The following is a 16,573-nucleotide window of genomic DNA, read 5'->3' on the forward strand; positions in this document are numbered from 1 at the left end:
TGAATGTCGGTTTGAGCGTTTTACTGAGATGTTTAAAGTTTTAACATTGAATTATACCCAGGTTGTTCACAGCTTCCTCCTTATGCTGTGTTGTTTGTTCCTTTGTCTTCATGATGCTTTTTGTTCACTAATGTTCTCTAGCAAACCTGGACTTATATTAAGGCGATATCACACACAGGTTGACTTCTGAAGGCAACAAAAGGCTTTGGATTTTATTTAGGAGTATCAGAGGAAAGAGGGTGAAAGTAAGAAAACATGTAAAAAAGAATCCTGAGCATAATGTATCATTTTATCTCTACTTGACATTGAAGTCTGTGGTTGTGAAAAGCACAATCAGTGCTCCAAGGATAAATATAAAAATTTGTGAGATTATGAGTTTTATATATATATATATATAAAAATAAATAAATTGGGAGATTACTAAATATTGTGATGATAATATTGATGTTTTCCCAATTCTTTATTTTTCCATCATTGCTGTGTTTCCATATGCTTTAGCATCTCATTTAATAAAATCAATAAATAAAGTACTTAAACCTCTGGGCCGTATGCATTACTCGTTTGTAATGTGTCAATAAATGGCATCCAAGATCCAACATATTGCATCAAAGCAACAGCAATTGTGCACATACAGATATTATGACGATAAATATGATTCAAAGTATAACTTTTCAATTTGAATGAATTAATTTCTGTTCAATCCCACAGGTGACATTTGAGGAAAAGTTGAACCGACTCAGCTTGTTTGCAACAGTTAGCTGAAAAAAGGATCCAACCCAAATAAATAGATCCAGATTTTGATTTTGTTATTTGTAACACACAATCTGGGATAAAGACTGAAAATTGCATTTTTTTTATTTTTTAATCAGAAGCACCAAACTGAAGTTACTGAAGGAAGAATGGGGATGAATCAGAAGTGAACAGCTCTAGAAAGAGACAGACGCTCCTGTCAGAATGGTAAAGTCTGGTTTGGACAATTTGGTTCAAGCTCAGAAGCGACGGGCAGACTGGCAGCACACGCTGTAACAAGATGGCGGCAGTCTGCTGCAGAGAATATAGTACTCTCTGTCCTGGGAGAGCCGAGACAGAAAATAAAATAAAAAACCCCAAAACGATCTAGACGGGGCAGCAAAGTGCCAAGTGTTACAGTGATTTGGACCAGAGCAGCCAGATCGGGTCCAGAACCCCTTGAAGCAGCGATAGGTGAGCCGGGTGCGAGAACAATGGAATGGCTGCCTCCCAGACAGAGCTGCCGTACCGCAGCGATAAGGGAGCAGGAACGAGGGAGGGGGGCGTGCAGGAGGTAGACACACCTGCTTCTGCCGCTGGAGCAACAGCAGCTTCTGGAACAAGCAAAAGGCTGGAAATGAAGCAGCTCAATCCAGACATAAGCCCAGCTTTCGTACGGCGGGCAGAGGGCATCTCAGGACGGCAAGAGCAGCGCTGAGGTCAAAACCCGACAAGGAGCAAGAGAGGGAGGACAAAAAGCTGACATGAACCACCTAAACAGGTGCATGCTCACACATGTTCTTACAAATCAGAGCTAAAATGATCCAACTTAAAACAATGTTTTTTTTTATTCATAGTTTTACCACAAATAAAGGAATAAAACATGGTTCGCCTCCAAAAGATATTTTCCATCATTCTTATATGATAAAATTTTAATAAAACTCAGAAAGTCTATTTTATAAAGAAATAAAATTGATGACAGCCTGGAGAAAACAGGTAGGAACAAGTTAAATAAGAGGAACATATACGCTGCAGGCTCATAATAAGATTACATAATGCAGTCTAATTTTCTTTTATCGCCAAAATAGAATAATAAGCTTGTGTTCTGTCAGTCAGAGGCTTCAAGGTTTGTTTTCTTTCCAATGAACTCCCCAACCTCCTTTATCTTTCACCTGACAGTATCTGAGAGGATCTGGAGATTTTTTTCCCCTGATGGTTACAATATTTACAGCTGAGAGATCCACAAAGTTTCAACTGAGCTGAAAGATCTTTGTTATATGACAAACGCAGACATGTTTCAGTTCAGAATTACTTATCGGTGTGTTTTTCCTTAAAACTATAATGTCATAAACTCAATGTCAAAGGTTATAGCTTGTAAATTTGGGAGCAGCTTCAGTTTGACATGAAACTGTGAGTGAAACTGAAATCTATACTCTTCAAAGTTTTGTACTTAGAAAAACTTGAATCTTTCACATTTTGTCACATCGCAACAATAAACATGAATTGGAAGGGAAGTGATTTATTATTTTGGAAAATTTTGCAAAGAAAATCTGAAAAGTGTGGCATGTTTGTTTTTTTTTCCTCCACTCTTTTTGACTTGGTGCCTCTAAATAAAATTTGGTGCAGTCAAATTTAATTTCGTGATGATTACTGAACAGTGCGGATCTGGGTGTAACTGAATCCCAAGATAAATGCGCTGCTCTGTGAAGGCCTCTGATTCGCAGACAGGTCAGGGAGAAAGCTGTGACGAAGCTTAAAGGGGGGAATGGTCATTAAATCATACATTTTGAAAACCTCACAGAGCACTGACCAATCCATTTTCTGAAAATGAAAAGAGCATTTTGAGCATTTCATGGCCTTTATGGGAGACTTACTGGAAAAAAAAAAGGCAAACAAAATCCAATTTGCAGTTTGCAACAACACTTAAAAACAAAACAGCAAACATGTAAAAGAAACAGCTTCAGCCAGATGAGAGCAAAATGACACTGTTTGGCCAAACTGCAAAATATACGTGGCAGAAAATTAACACTGCACCATAAAACATGCTGATGGCAGCATCATGCTGTGGTGACACTTTCTTCAGCAGGGACAAAGAAGGTGGTCCAAGTTAAAACGAAGAATGGTGGGGCTGCAAAAAAAATCTGGACCTGAGGCTGCAGCTCAACTTTCAGGAGAACAACCCATAAACATTTTGCCAACAAGAATGGGCAACTATTATAGTTTCTACATGTGGAAAGGTAGAAGAGACATAAGAGACATACTCCAAAAAAAAACATGTAGCATCATTTAGTGTATGTTACACTTTTCAAATTTTTATTCATAAAAACAAAAACACTCAAACTTTCCTATTGCTTCACAATTATGCACTAACTGTGTTGCTTTAGGGTAAATAATGTGGCAAGCGGCTGTAAATTTCAAACCCAAACTGTATATTTACCCCCCAAACCGAGCAATTATTGGCTAACTCTCTAACATACCACTTTATTCGTAGAACTAAACATAAAGCAAAAAACATGACACGTTAATTGTAAACATTAACACGTTTTATGTGTCTGTAGTTCGAAAAAGCCTTAAGAAAGAAAAGTATAGTAACTGCTCAGCGTTTTGTCTCCATTTTGTAACTGCAATAGTGTCTGCTTAGTTGCAGTGTAGCTATTAAATGATAAACATGAAAGCTAATAAAAATGTATCGTGTTTCAAGCTGCATGCATGTGTGGATTAAAAAAATAAAAAAATATATATAATATATATATAGTGACCCCTTGACCCAATGCAGGGGAAGTTTAATACTTTATATCCACTAATAAAATTAATATCAAGTTCACAAAACCACACAAAATATCATGTTAAAGAATAAATCTTATTAAGCAGATGCAAGATTTCAAGTTTAAACTTTAGACTTTGTAAATTACACAAGCGCACTTTATATTAGCCAACGCAGATTTCACATCCAACCTAAATTGTGCATAATATATGGGGATTCTGGCAACAAAATATCATTACAATAATTGTTGGCAATAACATCCCAAAATAAATTCACATGGCAAGTTAATACATTTAGGCTGTTAGATGGAGTAGATGTGGACATCTGATACTAAATGACAAAGCTTTATAGTATTACAGGAATTTATTACGCATAATATTGTCATAGCAACATTTCATTATAATATGGTTATGGTATAGTTTCCTAATATTACACCTAGTAAATACCTGACAACATAAATTAATCAAATCCTTTTTCATCTATGCACAGAGAGCTGCAGATTTGAAAGCTCATTCAGTTTCTTTGCTAATCAGTATTCTTTAAGGATGACACAATGCACCAAAAATGGTAACTTCTTCTGTCTTATGAGAGCAAAAACCTCTTCAAAGGGAGGTTGAAAATAGCGCCTGAGCTCAAACTGATCCATCCTTGAACCACAGCCCATCTGAACTAATGAAAGAATGAGGACAAAACATCAAACAGAGTCTGCGTTCAAATGCTGCTGAAGTTTCATTAGACACCAAGAGCTGCTTGAGACAAGATTAAAAAAAAATACAGGTAACATAGTACTGCATGCTGTAGAAGAGGCTGCAGGGTGGAGGGATGGGGGGTTTGCTGGTGAAGGTTACTGTGATCGCAGGTCATCTATACTTCATTCGTCTCTATGCACATACCAGTAAAGGTATGGAGAAACTTTGACTATGAAGATGCAAAAGTCTGGCACTCAGCAGATGAAGACCTCAGTTGACCTCACTTGCAGCATTGTGCGGCATGTGAAGCCTTTACTGGTGCTCCGCTAATTCTATTCTCCAAGCAGCCGCATTAAAAACACTCTGAATGTAACGTTTCACCTGAGTACATTCGTATCGTTGTTAATGAAGAAGCCATCCTGCTGCATTGAAGTATAAGTATCTATTTAGCTCTGAATGAGTTTCTCTTTTCAATGTCTGACATTCGCATGCATTAACAAAGCCGGCCTCATTGGTTGGATACAGAAAAAGATGATATTCATGAGGTCAAACACAAGTGTACTGAGCTTTCAGTGTCACGCTCTCACCAGTACTTTGTGCTGCTCTCAAGATAAGACATTTTGATTTCGAGTCTGTGGACAGCTGGGAACAGGAGGTGCTTTTCCTTTATAAGGGTTTTACACAGTAGTTGTTGCAGCATATCAAAAGTCCGGTATCTTCTGCAACCTAAGTGAGGTTCTGCTGTATTCTGTCTGCAGAGATGTCTGTGCAAGATTACACACTGCGGGTGTAGCCCAAGTCTCAGAATCCTCATTCATTCACTGTACCTCCCCATAAAACAATGCTGCTGAAAATCTGACAGTGCATCGCCATGTCACCCCACCTCGTCTGGTCATCCCTCCTCCTCCTCCAGTCACATGTCACATAGCCACATTCCGCTAGCCATCTTTCCTCTCATCCCCACCCCTACGGTCCACAAGCTGTGCCTGCCTCTGGGTCTAAACTCTTCCATTTCCTGAAAGAAACCCAATGTTCCTCTTTTTTTGTCATCTCTTATTTGCATTCGTTCTGGATTGAATGTGCCGCTGGATAAAATAATAACAATAATAATAATAATAAAAAGAAATAAAATATGCTGCCATTTGGTCTTTGCTGTGGTTTCTGTCCTTCCGCCATGTTAAGCGTGGTTTTGGCGTTTTGTCTTACAGAGATGTGTGAGTGCCCCTCGCAGCTCCCAAGAACCCAACCCGTGCACATCACAGCAAAACGTCACAAGTTAGGGTCTCAGGGAATGAGAAAGGTACAGATCACTTCTTGTCCGGTCTTTTTCTGTGCAGACGCTTTGGCTCGGGCTAAAGCAGCTTCCGCTCTCTGTGGCTTTGTGCTGTACTGTAACTGATGTCACAACTTAGTCACCATCGTCAGGCTCGTTTCCCGCAATGGATTAACCTTAAACTCGGGTGAAATTTTTTTGGCCTATTTATATCCTGGATATGCATCAAATACGACAACTATTGAAGGTCAAAAAATGATACCATCTGATCTTCTAATGTACATTTAGGAGTGTGTATGCACAGCAAGTCATCAGCGACTGACCATACACACCCAGACAGAGACCTCTTTACTCTCACATGTTGCTCATGAATCAGACTCAGCATATTTGGCTCGCCTGTTACCGCCACAGCCTGACTCGGCTAGACCTGCATCAAACAAAATTGATTTTTCATTTGAAAAGCCGTAATCTAGCAGAGCAGTCGGATAAAAGAAAAAAAAAAAGAAAAAAGGAGAACAACAGATTTCATACGTGGGCTGCAGGGTCTTATACTTTCTATCACAACCACATCTCCAAGCACAGCGGGACTGTCAGACCTGCAAACCGGCGCTAGTCGATTACTTTATGGGAAGAAACTCGTTTGCGTGGCGGAGAGAATAAAATCCGACCTGCACGCAAGATGGAAAAGGAGAAGGAATAGGAGGCTGGGAGGAGTGGTGAGATGAGACGCAAGGAAGGAGAAAAAGCAAGAGGGGAAACTCACCCTGCTGGCCGAGGCGGCTTACGCTGCCGCAGTCCTCAGCGTGTGTGTCTCTGCAGGTCATCTTAGCAGAGGGAGAGGAGATGTGGCCAGACGAAACGTAAAAAGAGAGAAATCTGCAAGGGAAAAGAAAAGGGAGAGAGAGAGGGAGAGAGAGAGAATGCTGCAGAGAAAAGTAGAGGAAGATTTTAGTGCCGCCTTCGCTGGCTTTGTTCAATGGATCGCTCGAAGTAGTGCACGAGGCTTCTCGAGCAGATTGCTGCCGTCTAGCCGTCTGGTGCTCAGACATGCGAGACTGTACCATGTGCAGCCGAAGAGAAACAGAAGGAGAGGCAGGGAAACACAGAGAGAGATGCAGGGGGAAGCAGGTGCAGTGTTAAAGGGGAGAAGGACAGACAAGTTCAGATAGGAGAGTAGTGAGGACTGCGGTCGACGACAAAGTCAGAAAGAGTTAACGTGTAAATCTACCTTTAAAGATTTTCTCAAAAAATAAAAAAATAAAAATAGAGGTTAGAGAAAGAACGAATGTGGTGTGGCACAAGAATGGTATGCACAAGGAAGAAACGAGCAGATTAATTGGCCTGAGCCGCTACTGTAAAAACCATGCTGACCAGAACAGAAGAAGCTACAAGAGAGAGAAAAAACTAAATACATCACAGTGACAGCCGTGATACAGCAAAGTACCAGAAATGTATCTGTTAACAGTCGGATCCAAAGGAAATCCCCCAAAGCGATTCAAAAATCCACACCTCGTGCCACAAGAATGTCAAATCTCAGCATTTCCTAAAGTTGTCTGCATAAATCGCAAATCAGATCTTAAAATGAGAGGACATAACAAAAAATAGCTAATTTCTTTTTGTCTAAATTCAGCAGGTCTGACACAAACGAGTGCCAAAACAACTACAGGAGTGAATTTTTTTGGGGAAAAAATGTGAAACGCCTGTTGCTGTCGAGCTCCTGCCTCCTTTCTCCATGTGACTCTACTGTCTGTCGGTCTATCTGGTCTCCTGGCACAATCTGCCTCACGTTCCTTCTTCGGGCCTTTGTCTTTGGCTGTATCACACCTCTCAGCTTGAGCTTGTGCCGCTTTGATTGCCTTTCCCTCCTCTGCCTCGTATGCTTCATGGTTTTGTAGGCTCAAGTCCCCAGGGCAGACAAACTGTGGAGCCCCTGCATGCCCCTCTGCCTGTGACACACACTCTCACACACGCGCACACACACACACACACACGCACACGCACACACACACACACACGCACACACACACACACACATCAAAACAGCAGGAGAAGAGTGAGGAAATTCAGATAATTTTCTATTCATTTCCTTCCACAGCTGAAATCACTTAGATTGCTAAAGGCCTGGTGTACAAAGAGAAGCCGAAAAACAGAGGAGCAGAGGAAGAATGGAGAAAGTGTTGAACATGAGCACATAAGAGAAGGAGCGAAGGCAGAGAAAAAAAAAAGGAAAAAGGAGGCATGTTTTCATCTTACAGTGTCCGTTCCCAAGCTGGCTTTCATTTCAGACAAAAAAATTTCCCCTCCAGTCGGCAAGTCCACTATTCTGTTCCTGTCTCCCTCGCCCTCTGTGTCTGTGAAAGTGAGTCGGTATTACAGCGTGCATTTCATGGAGAAAAGGAGGGTGGGAACAAGGAGAAAAGGAGGGAGCAAGGGAGTAAACGCACTGGTTCAGGAAGAGGTAAAGGAAATGTAACTGTACGCCTGCTGGTTGGTACTCCTATGTTTGATCAATGTTACTCCTTTAAAGTAGCAGAAAAGGACTGTGGAAAAAAAAAAGAAGAGATGAAAGACGAAAGCGAGAGGACTGGGGAGAAGAGGGAATTACCGGAACAGGGTTCTTTAGAGGGACAGCACACAATGGACAGTGATCAGTAAAGGCAGAAAGAAGCCTGTGTGGTCCCATTCTGTCCCTCTGCTGGTTTTTATCTTCGTCTCGTAAAGCTCAGTCCGATAAAAATCGATCGTTCCGTTCCGTGTTTTTATTTTCTACATTTTTCCGAGCAGTTTAAAAAACTTTTGTTTTGTTCGGAAAGCTCCTCGTTTAGATTCAAATTTACATTAGGAACATGTGAGCAACTATTAATGTTCAGATAAAATACAAGGAGAGTGGAGTGTGTGTGCATGGGGGTATGAAGGAGAGAGCTCGACGGTGCCTCCTGCTGTACAGAGCGTCACACTACCCCTCGGAGAGCGAACCGTAGCACACAAAGAAGGATGCAAAAAAAAAGAAATCCACAAAAAGCAAAACAAAATAAAGCTCTTTGCTTGCATGAGGGCAAGATATACAAACTAGAGTAATTATGCACTGACTAAATAAACCCGTCAGATTAATGTTGCGTCTGCTGTAACTGTACACGCTCTCGCTCTGAGAAAAGCTACCCCGTACCCAGGGCCTCTTCTTCATTCTGGCTCAAAGAGCTCCCTAACCCCACTGCTGTCGAACCCGGTGGCCTTGAGACAGAGAGCAAAGAGTTTAAGTGGAAACAGCCTCTCATCACCACGATGCTCCACGTACTTCACATCTGCACACAGCAGCATACCACAGCACCAGGAACAACCGGCCAAAGCCTCCGAGATCACGTTAGAAAACTTCTTTGAAAGGGGAAAAATAAATAAATATGTCCATTCATAATTGTGCTTATCGTATTATTTGTCTGGCTGCTTTTAATCATCATTAGTGTCAGGTAATTTACAAATAAAATCCCTCTTTAAGCAGAATTTGATCAGAAGTTTATTCACAGAAACATCCTAATCGGAACCAGCTGAATTTTCTCCGAGCATGCACAGGAAATCAATCAGAGTACACCCCAAATTAAACAATAAATAAGTAAACCTCCAGTCGCTGTAGATGATTTTGGGGTCTGTGGGTTTCTTGGTCTGAAGCAGTGAAAGTTGTTTTTATCGCAGCAGCATGTTCACCGCATAGTTGCGCTGAGGAAATATATCGTTTTGGTTAAGTGAAATTGAACTTTGTTCATAATTGGCTGCCAAAACCGTGCTCTTCCTCTTGCGGGTGTATGGTGTTTCCCCCATTCAGTGGCATCTCTTTCATTACACCGTCCCACAAACCTCAATGCAACGGTACTTTTCCCTTGACTCTCAAACATCTGAAGCATTGTCCTGTTCTCTGTCAGGATTTTAATTAGCTCTTTCTGTCACTAATATTGTCACACGGGATGAGATGCTTGTCTTTTTTAGCTGGTCGAGATTTATTTATTTATTTTTACTTTTTTCTGTTACTGGGCTCTGTAAAAATGTGAAAACACTGAAAATGTATCATTTTTTTTCTTTTTTTTAGAAATAACTGCAACTCCTCCCTGCCCCCCTGCAAATACATGTAAGTTGTTCATATTTAAATTCCTGGTCAGAGTAGAGTGCGTTGTGTTTCCTCAGGGAAAGCTAGGAGGCTGTACAGTTATCTCCTGTGGTGTCACTCTGAACTATACAACCTACTACCTCAGCCTGAGGAACACAGAAGGACGACGGCTCAGAAAGGGAGGAGTGAGCTGCTGGGAGGGGCAACAGTATTGTCCATTGTCATCGTGGAAAAAAAACACAAAAAAAACCCCATTATGAATATGATGTTATCCAAATGGACAGAAACTCACAGCTTGTTACTTTTATAGTCTGAACCATGTTTCGACTGTAAATCCAGTCAATTGTTGGTGTGTTTGTGTTTCAGATACGACCAAACATTATTGTTTAACAATAAAGTTGAACTATAAAATACAGCATTGTAGTAAACTACCCTTTTTTAATAATGTGTAAGTAGAGATGCACCGATCAGGATTTTCCTGGCCAATTATTAAGTTTGGGGTTTTTACTAAGATTTCAACACAAGACTCAGAGAGCGAAGGACTCTCCAAGTCCTGAGCCTGGAGATAAAATCCTACTAAATCTTAAACCAATTCAGATCTTTTTATTTGAACTCGTTTAAAATATATTTCAACCAATTCACAATGCAGACGAACAATGATGCTGACTTTATTTCGCAGGCAAGTATGTTGAGGAAGACAAGATTTGTTTTTTTTATTGTTGACGTATTTCAACCGATTTCTTTCACTATTTTCAAATATATTCATAATACCGACTGCCTGTGATCCTAACACACTTTCAGACACAGAGGTGAACGGAGGCAGAAGTACTGCAGTTGCTCAGTGGGGGGGAATTTTTTTCCTTGAGACAATTTCCAATTTGTTTTTCAGATTGGACGGGGATTTTCTGAAATATCTGATAAATTTCAAAAAAAAATTCCATACCAATTCTGAAAATAACACAATAAAAATAGTCAGACTGAGAATGAAGGAATGATAAGATTATCCCAATTTATGCTTCAAACTTCCCCAATCGTTGTCCGACTAGTAAACTAAAAAAAGGATCTAAAGTGTATGCTTTTGGTGTATATAGTTAAAGGAGTTGTTAGTTTTAATGCTTTTAATGGAGAATAAAACATTGCGTGATTTTTCAGGATTCGAACATCTAATTTCTAAACTTGATCGGTGCATATCTACATGTAACCTTCCTTTAAGAAAAGTACTTGTTTTTCTAAAGCTGCAGCATAGATTTATATCCAAAGAGAAAACATTTTCACCATCACTGCACTAAGCAAAGCCAAACATGAAAAATGTTAAGCCCTCATCTCCAAACCCAGAAAGCAGGATGAGTCTGAACATTTCACCATGTTCACTGTGTTAGTGGACTGGGTCATGAATGGGTAACATAGTGAAAATGTCATCCACAATGTTACACCATAACCCAGTCTTCCAAACTGGGTGGGGTCACTGCACAAACACGTCACATGTGGGATAATTTTGGCTGAGAAAACCCCGTATCCAAGGATTCAGGCTTCGTGTTGTTTAATCATTGGAACACAAACAAAATCAGTTCCAGCCTTTATAACTATTGAGTAAAAAAAAAAAAAAAAAAAAAGATCTGCTGCGGAGCTATTCCGTCACTTCTGTTGTTGATTTTTCTGACAGGCGAAAGGCGAGTGCAGAATTTGCCAGGAAGACACATACCTATAGATACGAGCTTGCGTAGCCAGTCAGCACAAGTTCGGATCTACGGGTTTGTGGCAACTAGCATTACCCATTTCAAGACAGGAAAAGCCACGAAAACATTCAGATGTGAAACTCACTCTATGCTCTCCAGGTAACTATAGTTATTCAAAGAAAAAGAGTAAGAGGAAAAAAATAAAAATCATAAAAACGGAACAATTTTAATAGTAGAAACAATCACAAAGAAACAATCATTTGTCTTTTTAAAAAATATATTTTTAAACACCTCTTAAAGGTAAGCAGAAAACCTATAGACCTCATATGTCCAACAGAGGCGAGCTTTGAAGTTGCAATAATGTTCTTGAACAGGCCAGAGCACATGACTGTGAGGGTAATGAGGTGTTTGTGTAGCCTACTTAACCCATTCGACTGAGGTCAGCATTCGTGTCTAAAATATCACTCAACAATAAAAGAAAGCCTTAGAATCTTAACATGGCATTAAATATTAAATGAGTTGATGCAATAAATCTGAAATCAGCTGGATGTAAAGCTGAGTAAATAAAATGTGAAGCTGCACTATGAATAACCCTCCCATAAAAAGGTGAATATTACAAGATTATATTAGAGCTGTGAAGTACTGCTAAAGTAACTCAGCAGCACATTCAGTGTGTGTGCATTAAAAACCCCAACAATACAACAAAAAAATAAAACAAAAGCAGTTCTGTATAAATTCCCTCTTCGTAGTAATCTGATCAAATTTATGCTTTCATCTTTCCGTCTTTCTCTGGACGTTACCACCGGCCATACAACACAGTAAATAATAGTTAAGAAACAAAATTAGCGAACGATATTAAAATGCGCACACCCAGATAAAAATCATCAGACACACATCATATGATGCTTATTGGAGACCACTCTGCAGAGAGAAAACTAAAAGCAGTCTGAATTGCCAACATACCAGGGGACACAGGCTGGACCTGATGGTCAAATGTCCTCTAAAATCAGATGAAGTCAGGCTTGAGGAGCAGTGCAGGCCGGTGCTTTGGCGTAAATAACAAAAACCCTAAAAAAACAGATACATAAATCATCAGTTTAAATGATCTGTGAACAGCAAAGCATGAGTAGCATTCAAAAATGCAATATTCATGCACACACGTTCCAAAAATCACGCACTTACAAACACGTGGTGGTCCATGCACACCCTTACAGTAAGACACAAACGGCCAAAAAAAACTACAGGCAGCAAAGCAACGATTCAGAGAAAGTAACGAGGTAAAAAAAAAAAAAAGAAAAATCTAAATAACACACGAAAGTGAACTGATAGTGTCCCCTCGTTCACTCCCAGTTACGCCCTCATAACCCGCTGTCCGGTCCCTATTTTCCAGGGTACAAAACCTCAAATCGCCTTTGAAAAAAATGGTACGGCAAGAGAGAAATGGCAAAAGGTTGAATGCGGTGAGATGTGGATGAGGAGGAGGCGCAGCACAGGGCTGGCTACAGAGAAAGTGGAATTTGTGACCAAGCAAAGGAAAGGGTGGTGTTTTCTTTTTTTCTTCCTTTCTTTTTTTTTTTTTTTGATGCTTCATTCTGCTTGGCTTTTTTGGATCCCAGCAGGATCCTTGGCTTCAGCTCTGTCTTTTCTTAGTGCTGCCAAAATCTGGACATATTCCTTTGTCTTAAATTCTGTTACACAAAATTAGTCAGAGAGATGGGCAAAAGATATAACTGAACAGAGACGAGAGCCAAATGATCTGTCAACAAAAGTGGAGCGAAAGTTGTTAAAGAAAACTCTAAAGAGGAGAGGAGCTCCGCAAATAAAGAAAAAAAAAAAAAAGTCACGATGGATACAGGTTTTTGGTTGCTTCTCAATATGTATATATATTTTGTCCTGCAAACAGATTATTTCCAAAGTGCAACAGCCGAAACGTCTCCAATGCTATGCCACGTAATGAGAGGGAGAGAGAAAGCAGCCACTTTTTCCCTTTCCAAAATGGCTGAGGGCTGAGAGAAAGCAGCTCCGAGCAGAGAGGAAGAGAGGTGCACCCCGTCCTGCTCGGAGGAGGGCTGGGCGATTCAGCCAGCATCGCTCCCTCGTTTCCCCCTCCTTATTTATGCCTCCTTTCAGAGGGAACGAATGGCGTACAACCGTGTTGTTGTGAATCCATTAGAAACTGTACTTGGCCTACCAGCCAGGAGAGGCTGCAACTGCATTAGTATGTCAGACTTTTCACAGGAATCTCCCATTTTCGTGAAGATATTTTTAAAAATCTCATGCTTTTGTCATTCATCTTGTTTAATTTTAATTTTATTACCAGCATACAAGTCAAATTGAGATGAGCCTGTAGGATCTATTTTTTGTTTTTTATTTTTGCACTGCGACAACAATTTTCCAATTTTGAAATTTTTAAAACCTGAAACGCGCTTTCTGCTTAATTCTCTGTTCAGTAGTGTTATATGTTTTTGTCATATTTTGATCTCAGCATGAATCACATTTATTGGAAGCACAGATTTAGCTGAATGTGGTTTCTGTGCTTTCTCTCTGACGTCACAAGACTACAGTACGTGGTGAAGCAGCTTCACTGCTGCAGTCATCCATGCTCTCTTCAGAGCATCTCAAGGCTATTAACATGGGCCGATTCTAATCATTGTCTGCTTTCTTTGCCTTGATCCCTGAAAAGTCTTTCAGATTCAGCATAGTCCGACGACTGCCGTCAGCTGAATGATTAAAAATGTCATGAATATTAAGAAAATAAAAATAAAAAAAAACAGACAGTATCCTTTTTTTCTGTAGGGAAACAGAATCATAGCTTCAAGATTCAATCTTAAAGTCCACCTTCAGATTGAAAAGATGATCTCTCGGCTCACACACTTTACAATCATTTAAGCAAGCCCTGAATGTTTTCGTTTTTAATTTAAAATACAGTAAAAATATCTGACGGCACAATAAACTTTCTGGCATTATTCCTGATAAAAGAAAGAAAAAAAAAAATCACAACATATTTCCACTTTGTTAAATCGGTGCACACTTTAGGTAAGCTAAAGTTTCAGCCAGAGCAGCATTTCTTCCTTCTCTATGCAGTTCAAGTGCCTCCACTGAGGCAGCCACTCCTCTTAAGTATCCTTAAGACATAAAAAACTAGAACAGGCCGTACAGTAGCCCGATTTGGCACAGACGTTTTTAGCCTCTGACAAATAAGTGAACTTGCAAACAGATACACGAACAATTACAAGTTGCACAAGAAGCCGCATCTTAAAACAAAAACACCCGTCCACCCATTAGCTTATTGGTGTTTATTAAATAAGGACAAATGCTAGGCTCAGGATGTTATGCGCCCAGGATACCAGTTCTGCCACAGCATGCCAATAGGCTGCTGTCTGCTCCATGGCCACCACTTGAATCTAAATGAACAGATTTGACTTTCAGAATATTGCCAAGAACCCTGCCAGAGCCACAGAGAAGGGCCTCTCCAGAAACAGAAGGTTGCAGAAAACAGCGTAGCCAACATGGGCACAACAACAAACCTAAGACAAGGTAACCTCTTAAAGGTACGCCGAGAGCCTGGGAAAAAGTGGAAGAGAAAGGTGCCAACAATAGGTAGAAGTAATTACCTCGCCGTTTTATACATAATGTTTCAAGCAGTGAAGGTCGATGTGTGTCTCTATAAAGAGGATTCAAGGCTGACCAGTCTTTGACTTTATTTAGAGCCCAGGTCTGAACTTAGCTTGAGCAAGGACACTAAAGGTCAGCCATGTTTCTTTCACTCATTTCATCCACCAAAACCACATTCAGACATCCATTGACATCTTCACCTTTCAACCACAATGTCACTTTGTTCGGATGCAAACAAAAAACAATATACTTAGAGTACGTGTCTGCCCTCTAGCCTGATGCAATGACTGCAGTTCTCCAGTCAATATGGAGGTCAAATAAAATTACTTAATTAGGAATCATAATTTTTCTTTCCAGCAGTAGGATTTAGAGCCATTTCACAAGTTTAAAGAATCAGTTTAATCCAAATGACAAAGATTCACTAATCAACTGACCAACAATTGAAATGTATTAAGTTTCCCTCAGTTGGCTCCAGTTGGTGATGGACAGGTCAAATACTGAACTTTGCTTTCCCAAATTAAATGCAACAAAACTATCAACATCCCACATATCCTCAGTATAAAAACACACAGGCTCTTCTACCAAAATTAAAATAAATAAAGATTAGGGACGTACATCAGATATAAAAAGTCAACACACTCCTGATTTTGGTGAAATAAAAAAATTAACCTTTCCAAATGCATTGCATCTTTATATGCAGTAAATTTTAATGAAATTTTAATGACCTTGGCTGATGTTTCATAATCTCTCTATTTAACGGTTACAGCTTTATGGTTTACACATAACACTATTGAATTACTGGGCATCTTTACCTGAATATCTATTTTTATTGCAATGATTTGACCCTTTGAAAACTTTCTTAAATCTACAGGTTTTGCTAATGGATGTAAATGAGTAAATGCTGGAAAAATCCTGGACAGGAGAACTTTGTTTCCACTTTTCCCAACATGCTTAGTTGGTTTTTCAGTTGAGGGGTACAGGAAATCTCATGCATTTAAACAATTTAACAATTTTTTTTTTTACATCAAACAAAATTCACAGGGCTTTTTGTCATTAGTACAGTCAGTCTTGAAACACCTTCATTTTTATTGGATTCAAAACCACTACCTCTATCAATTTACTTGTGGCACAGATTTTCTTTTTTTTATGTCTCATAATGGAGTAAAAAATAATCAGAAGAGCAGACCTGAAAGAAATCATAATCGGCCAAAAACGTCTGATTGGGGAGACTCTAATGAGTGGTAGTCTTGTGTCACCGCTTCAAGTTTTAATAATAATTACTTTTAAGGTTGTTAATGAAGGACCAGAAGGCCGGTTAGTTGCTGCTGCTGGAAACTTTCACAGTAATCCTTCAACCTGTGAATGAGTGCAAACTTAAGATGGACACACAACAGTGCTATTGGTGAATTTTGGGGGAAAGAACGAGATGGATGCAACTCTTTTTTAGCATAATTTGTTTACGAAAGTGAAAATTAGCGAACTCCCACTAGATTTTGAAAGAAGACATGCTACTGTACAAAGAAGCAAAGGAAAATTTAAAGGAAACTTTGGTTTAGATCATTATGAGAACAGCGTATGCTATTCAGTACGGATGCAGCAGCTGCCAAGGTTATCCGGCACATTATCAAGTATTTGGATGCGTTTGCTGATCCTATAGTTCAGATGATGTTTGTTACCAAATATTTAAAGACAAGTCGCCATCACATCAGAAAGATGGTTTGTTTTCCCTTT

General features: G+C 39.7%; 1 protein-coding gene across 13 annotated transcripts in view; it reads right to left on the reverse strand.

Moving 5' to 3' along the window:
* The window catches only part of LOC103475800 (sorting nexin-19-like), a 121,442-nt gene that overhangs the window by 61,496 nt on the left and 43,373 nt on the right, over nucleotides 1-16,573 (reverse strand). For 3 of the 13 annotated variants that reach the window (XR_001777271.2, XR_001777270.2, XM_017308581.2), the window contains exons 1-2: nucleotides 12,410-14,180; nucleotides 12,191-12,295 (exon numbers count right to left, since the gene is read on the reverse strand). The exons of 2 other annotated variants lie outside the window; for them this stretch is intronic. Coding sequence is in view for 3 of the 11 variants with exons in the window: in XM_017308581.2 (XP_017164070.2) it covers nucleotides 12,191-12,295; nucleotides 12,410-12,427 (123 nt within the window). In the remaining 8 variants the exon portion in view is untranslated. Of the gene's footprint in view, nucleotides 1-6,218; nucleotides 7,402-7,708; nucleotides 7,799-12,190; nucleotides 12,296-12,409; nucleotides 14,590-16,573 lie in introns of those variants that run through there. 8 more of the 13 variants (XM_017308582.2, XM_081615870.1, XM_017308583.2 and 5 more) reach the window with 5 other exon arrangements.

This window comes from Poecilia reticulata, chromosome 14, assembly GCF_904066995.2.
Source record: "Poecilia reticulata chromosome 14, P_reticulata-male-v2, whole genome shotgun sequence".
Taxonomy (NCBI): Eukaryota; Metazoa; Chordata; class Actinopteri; order Cyprinodontiformes; family Poeciliidae; genus Poecilia; species Poecilia reticulata.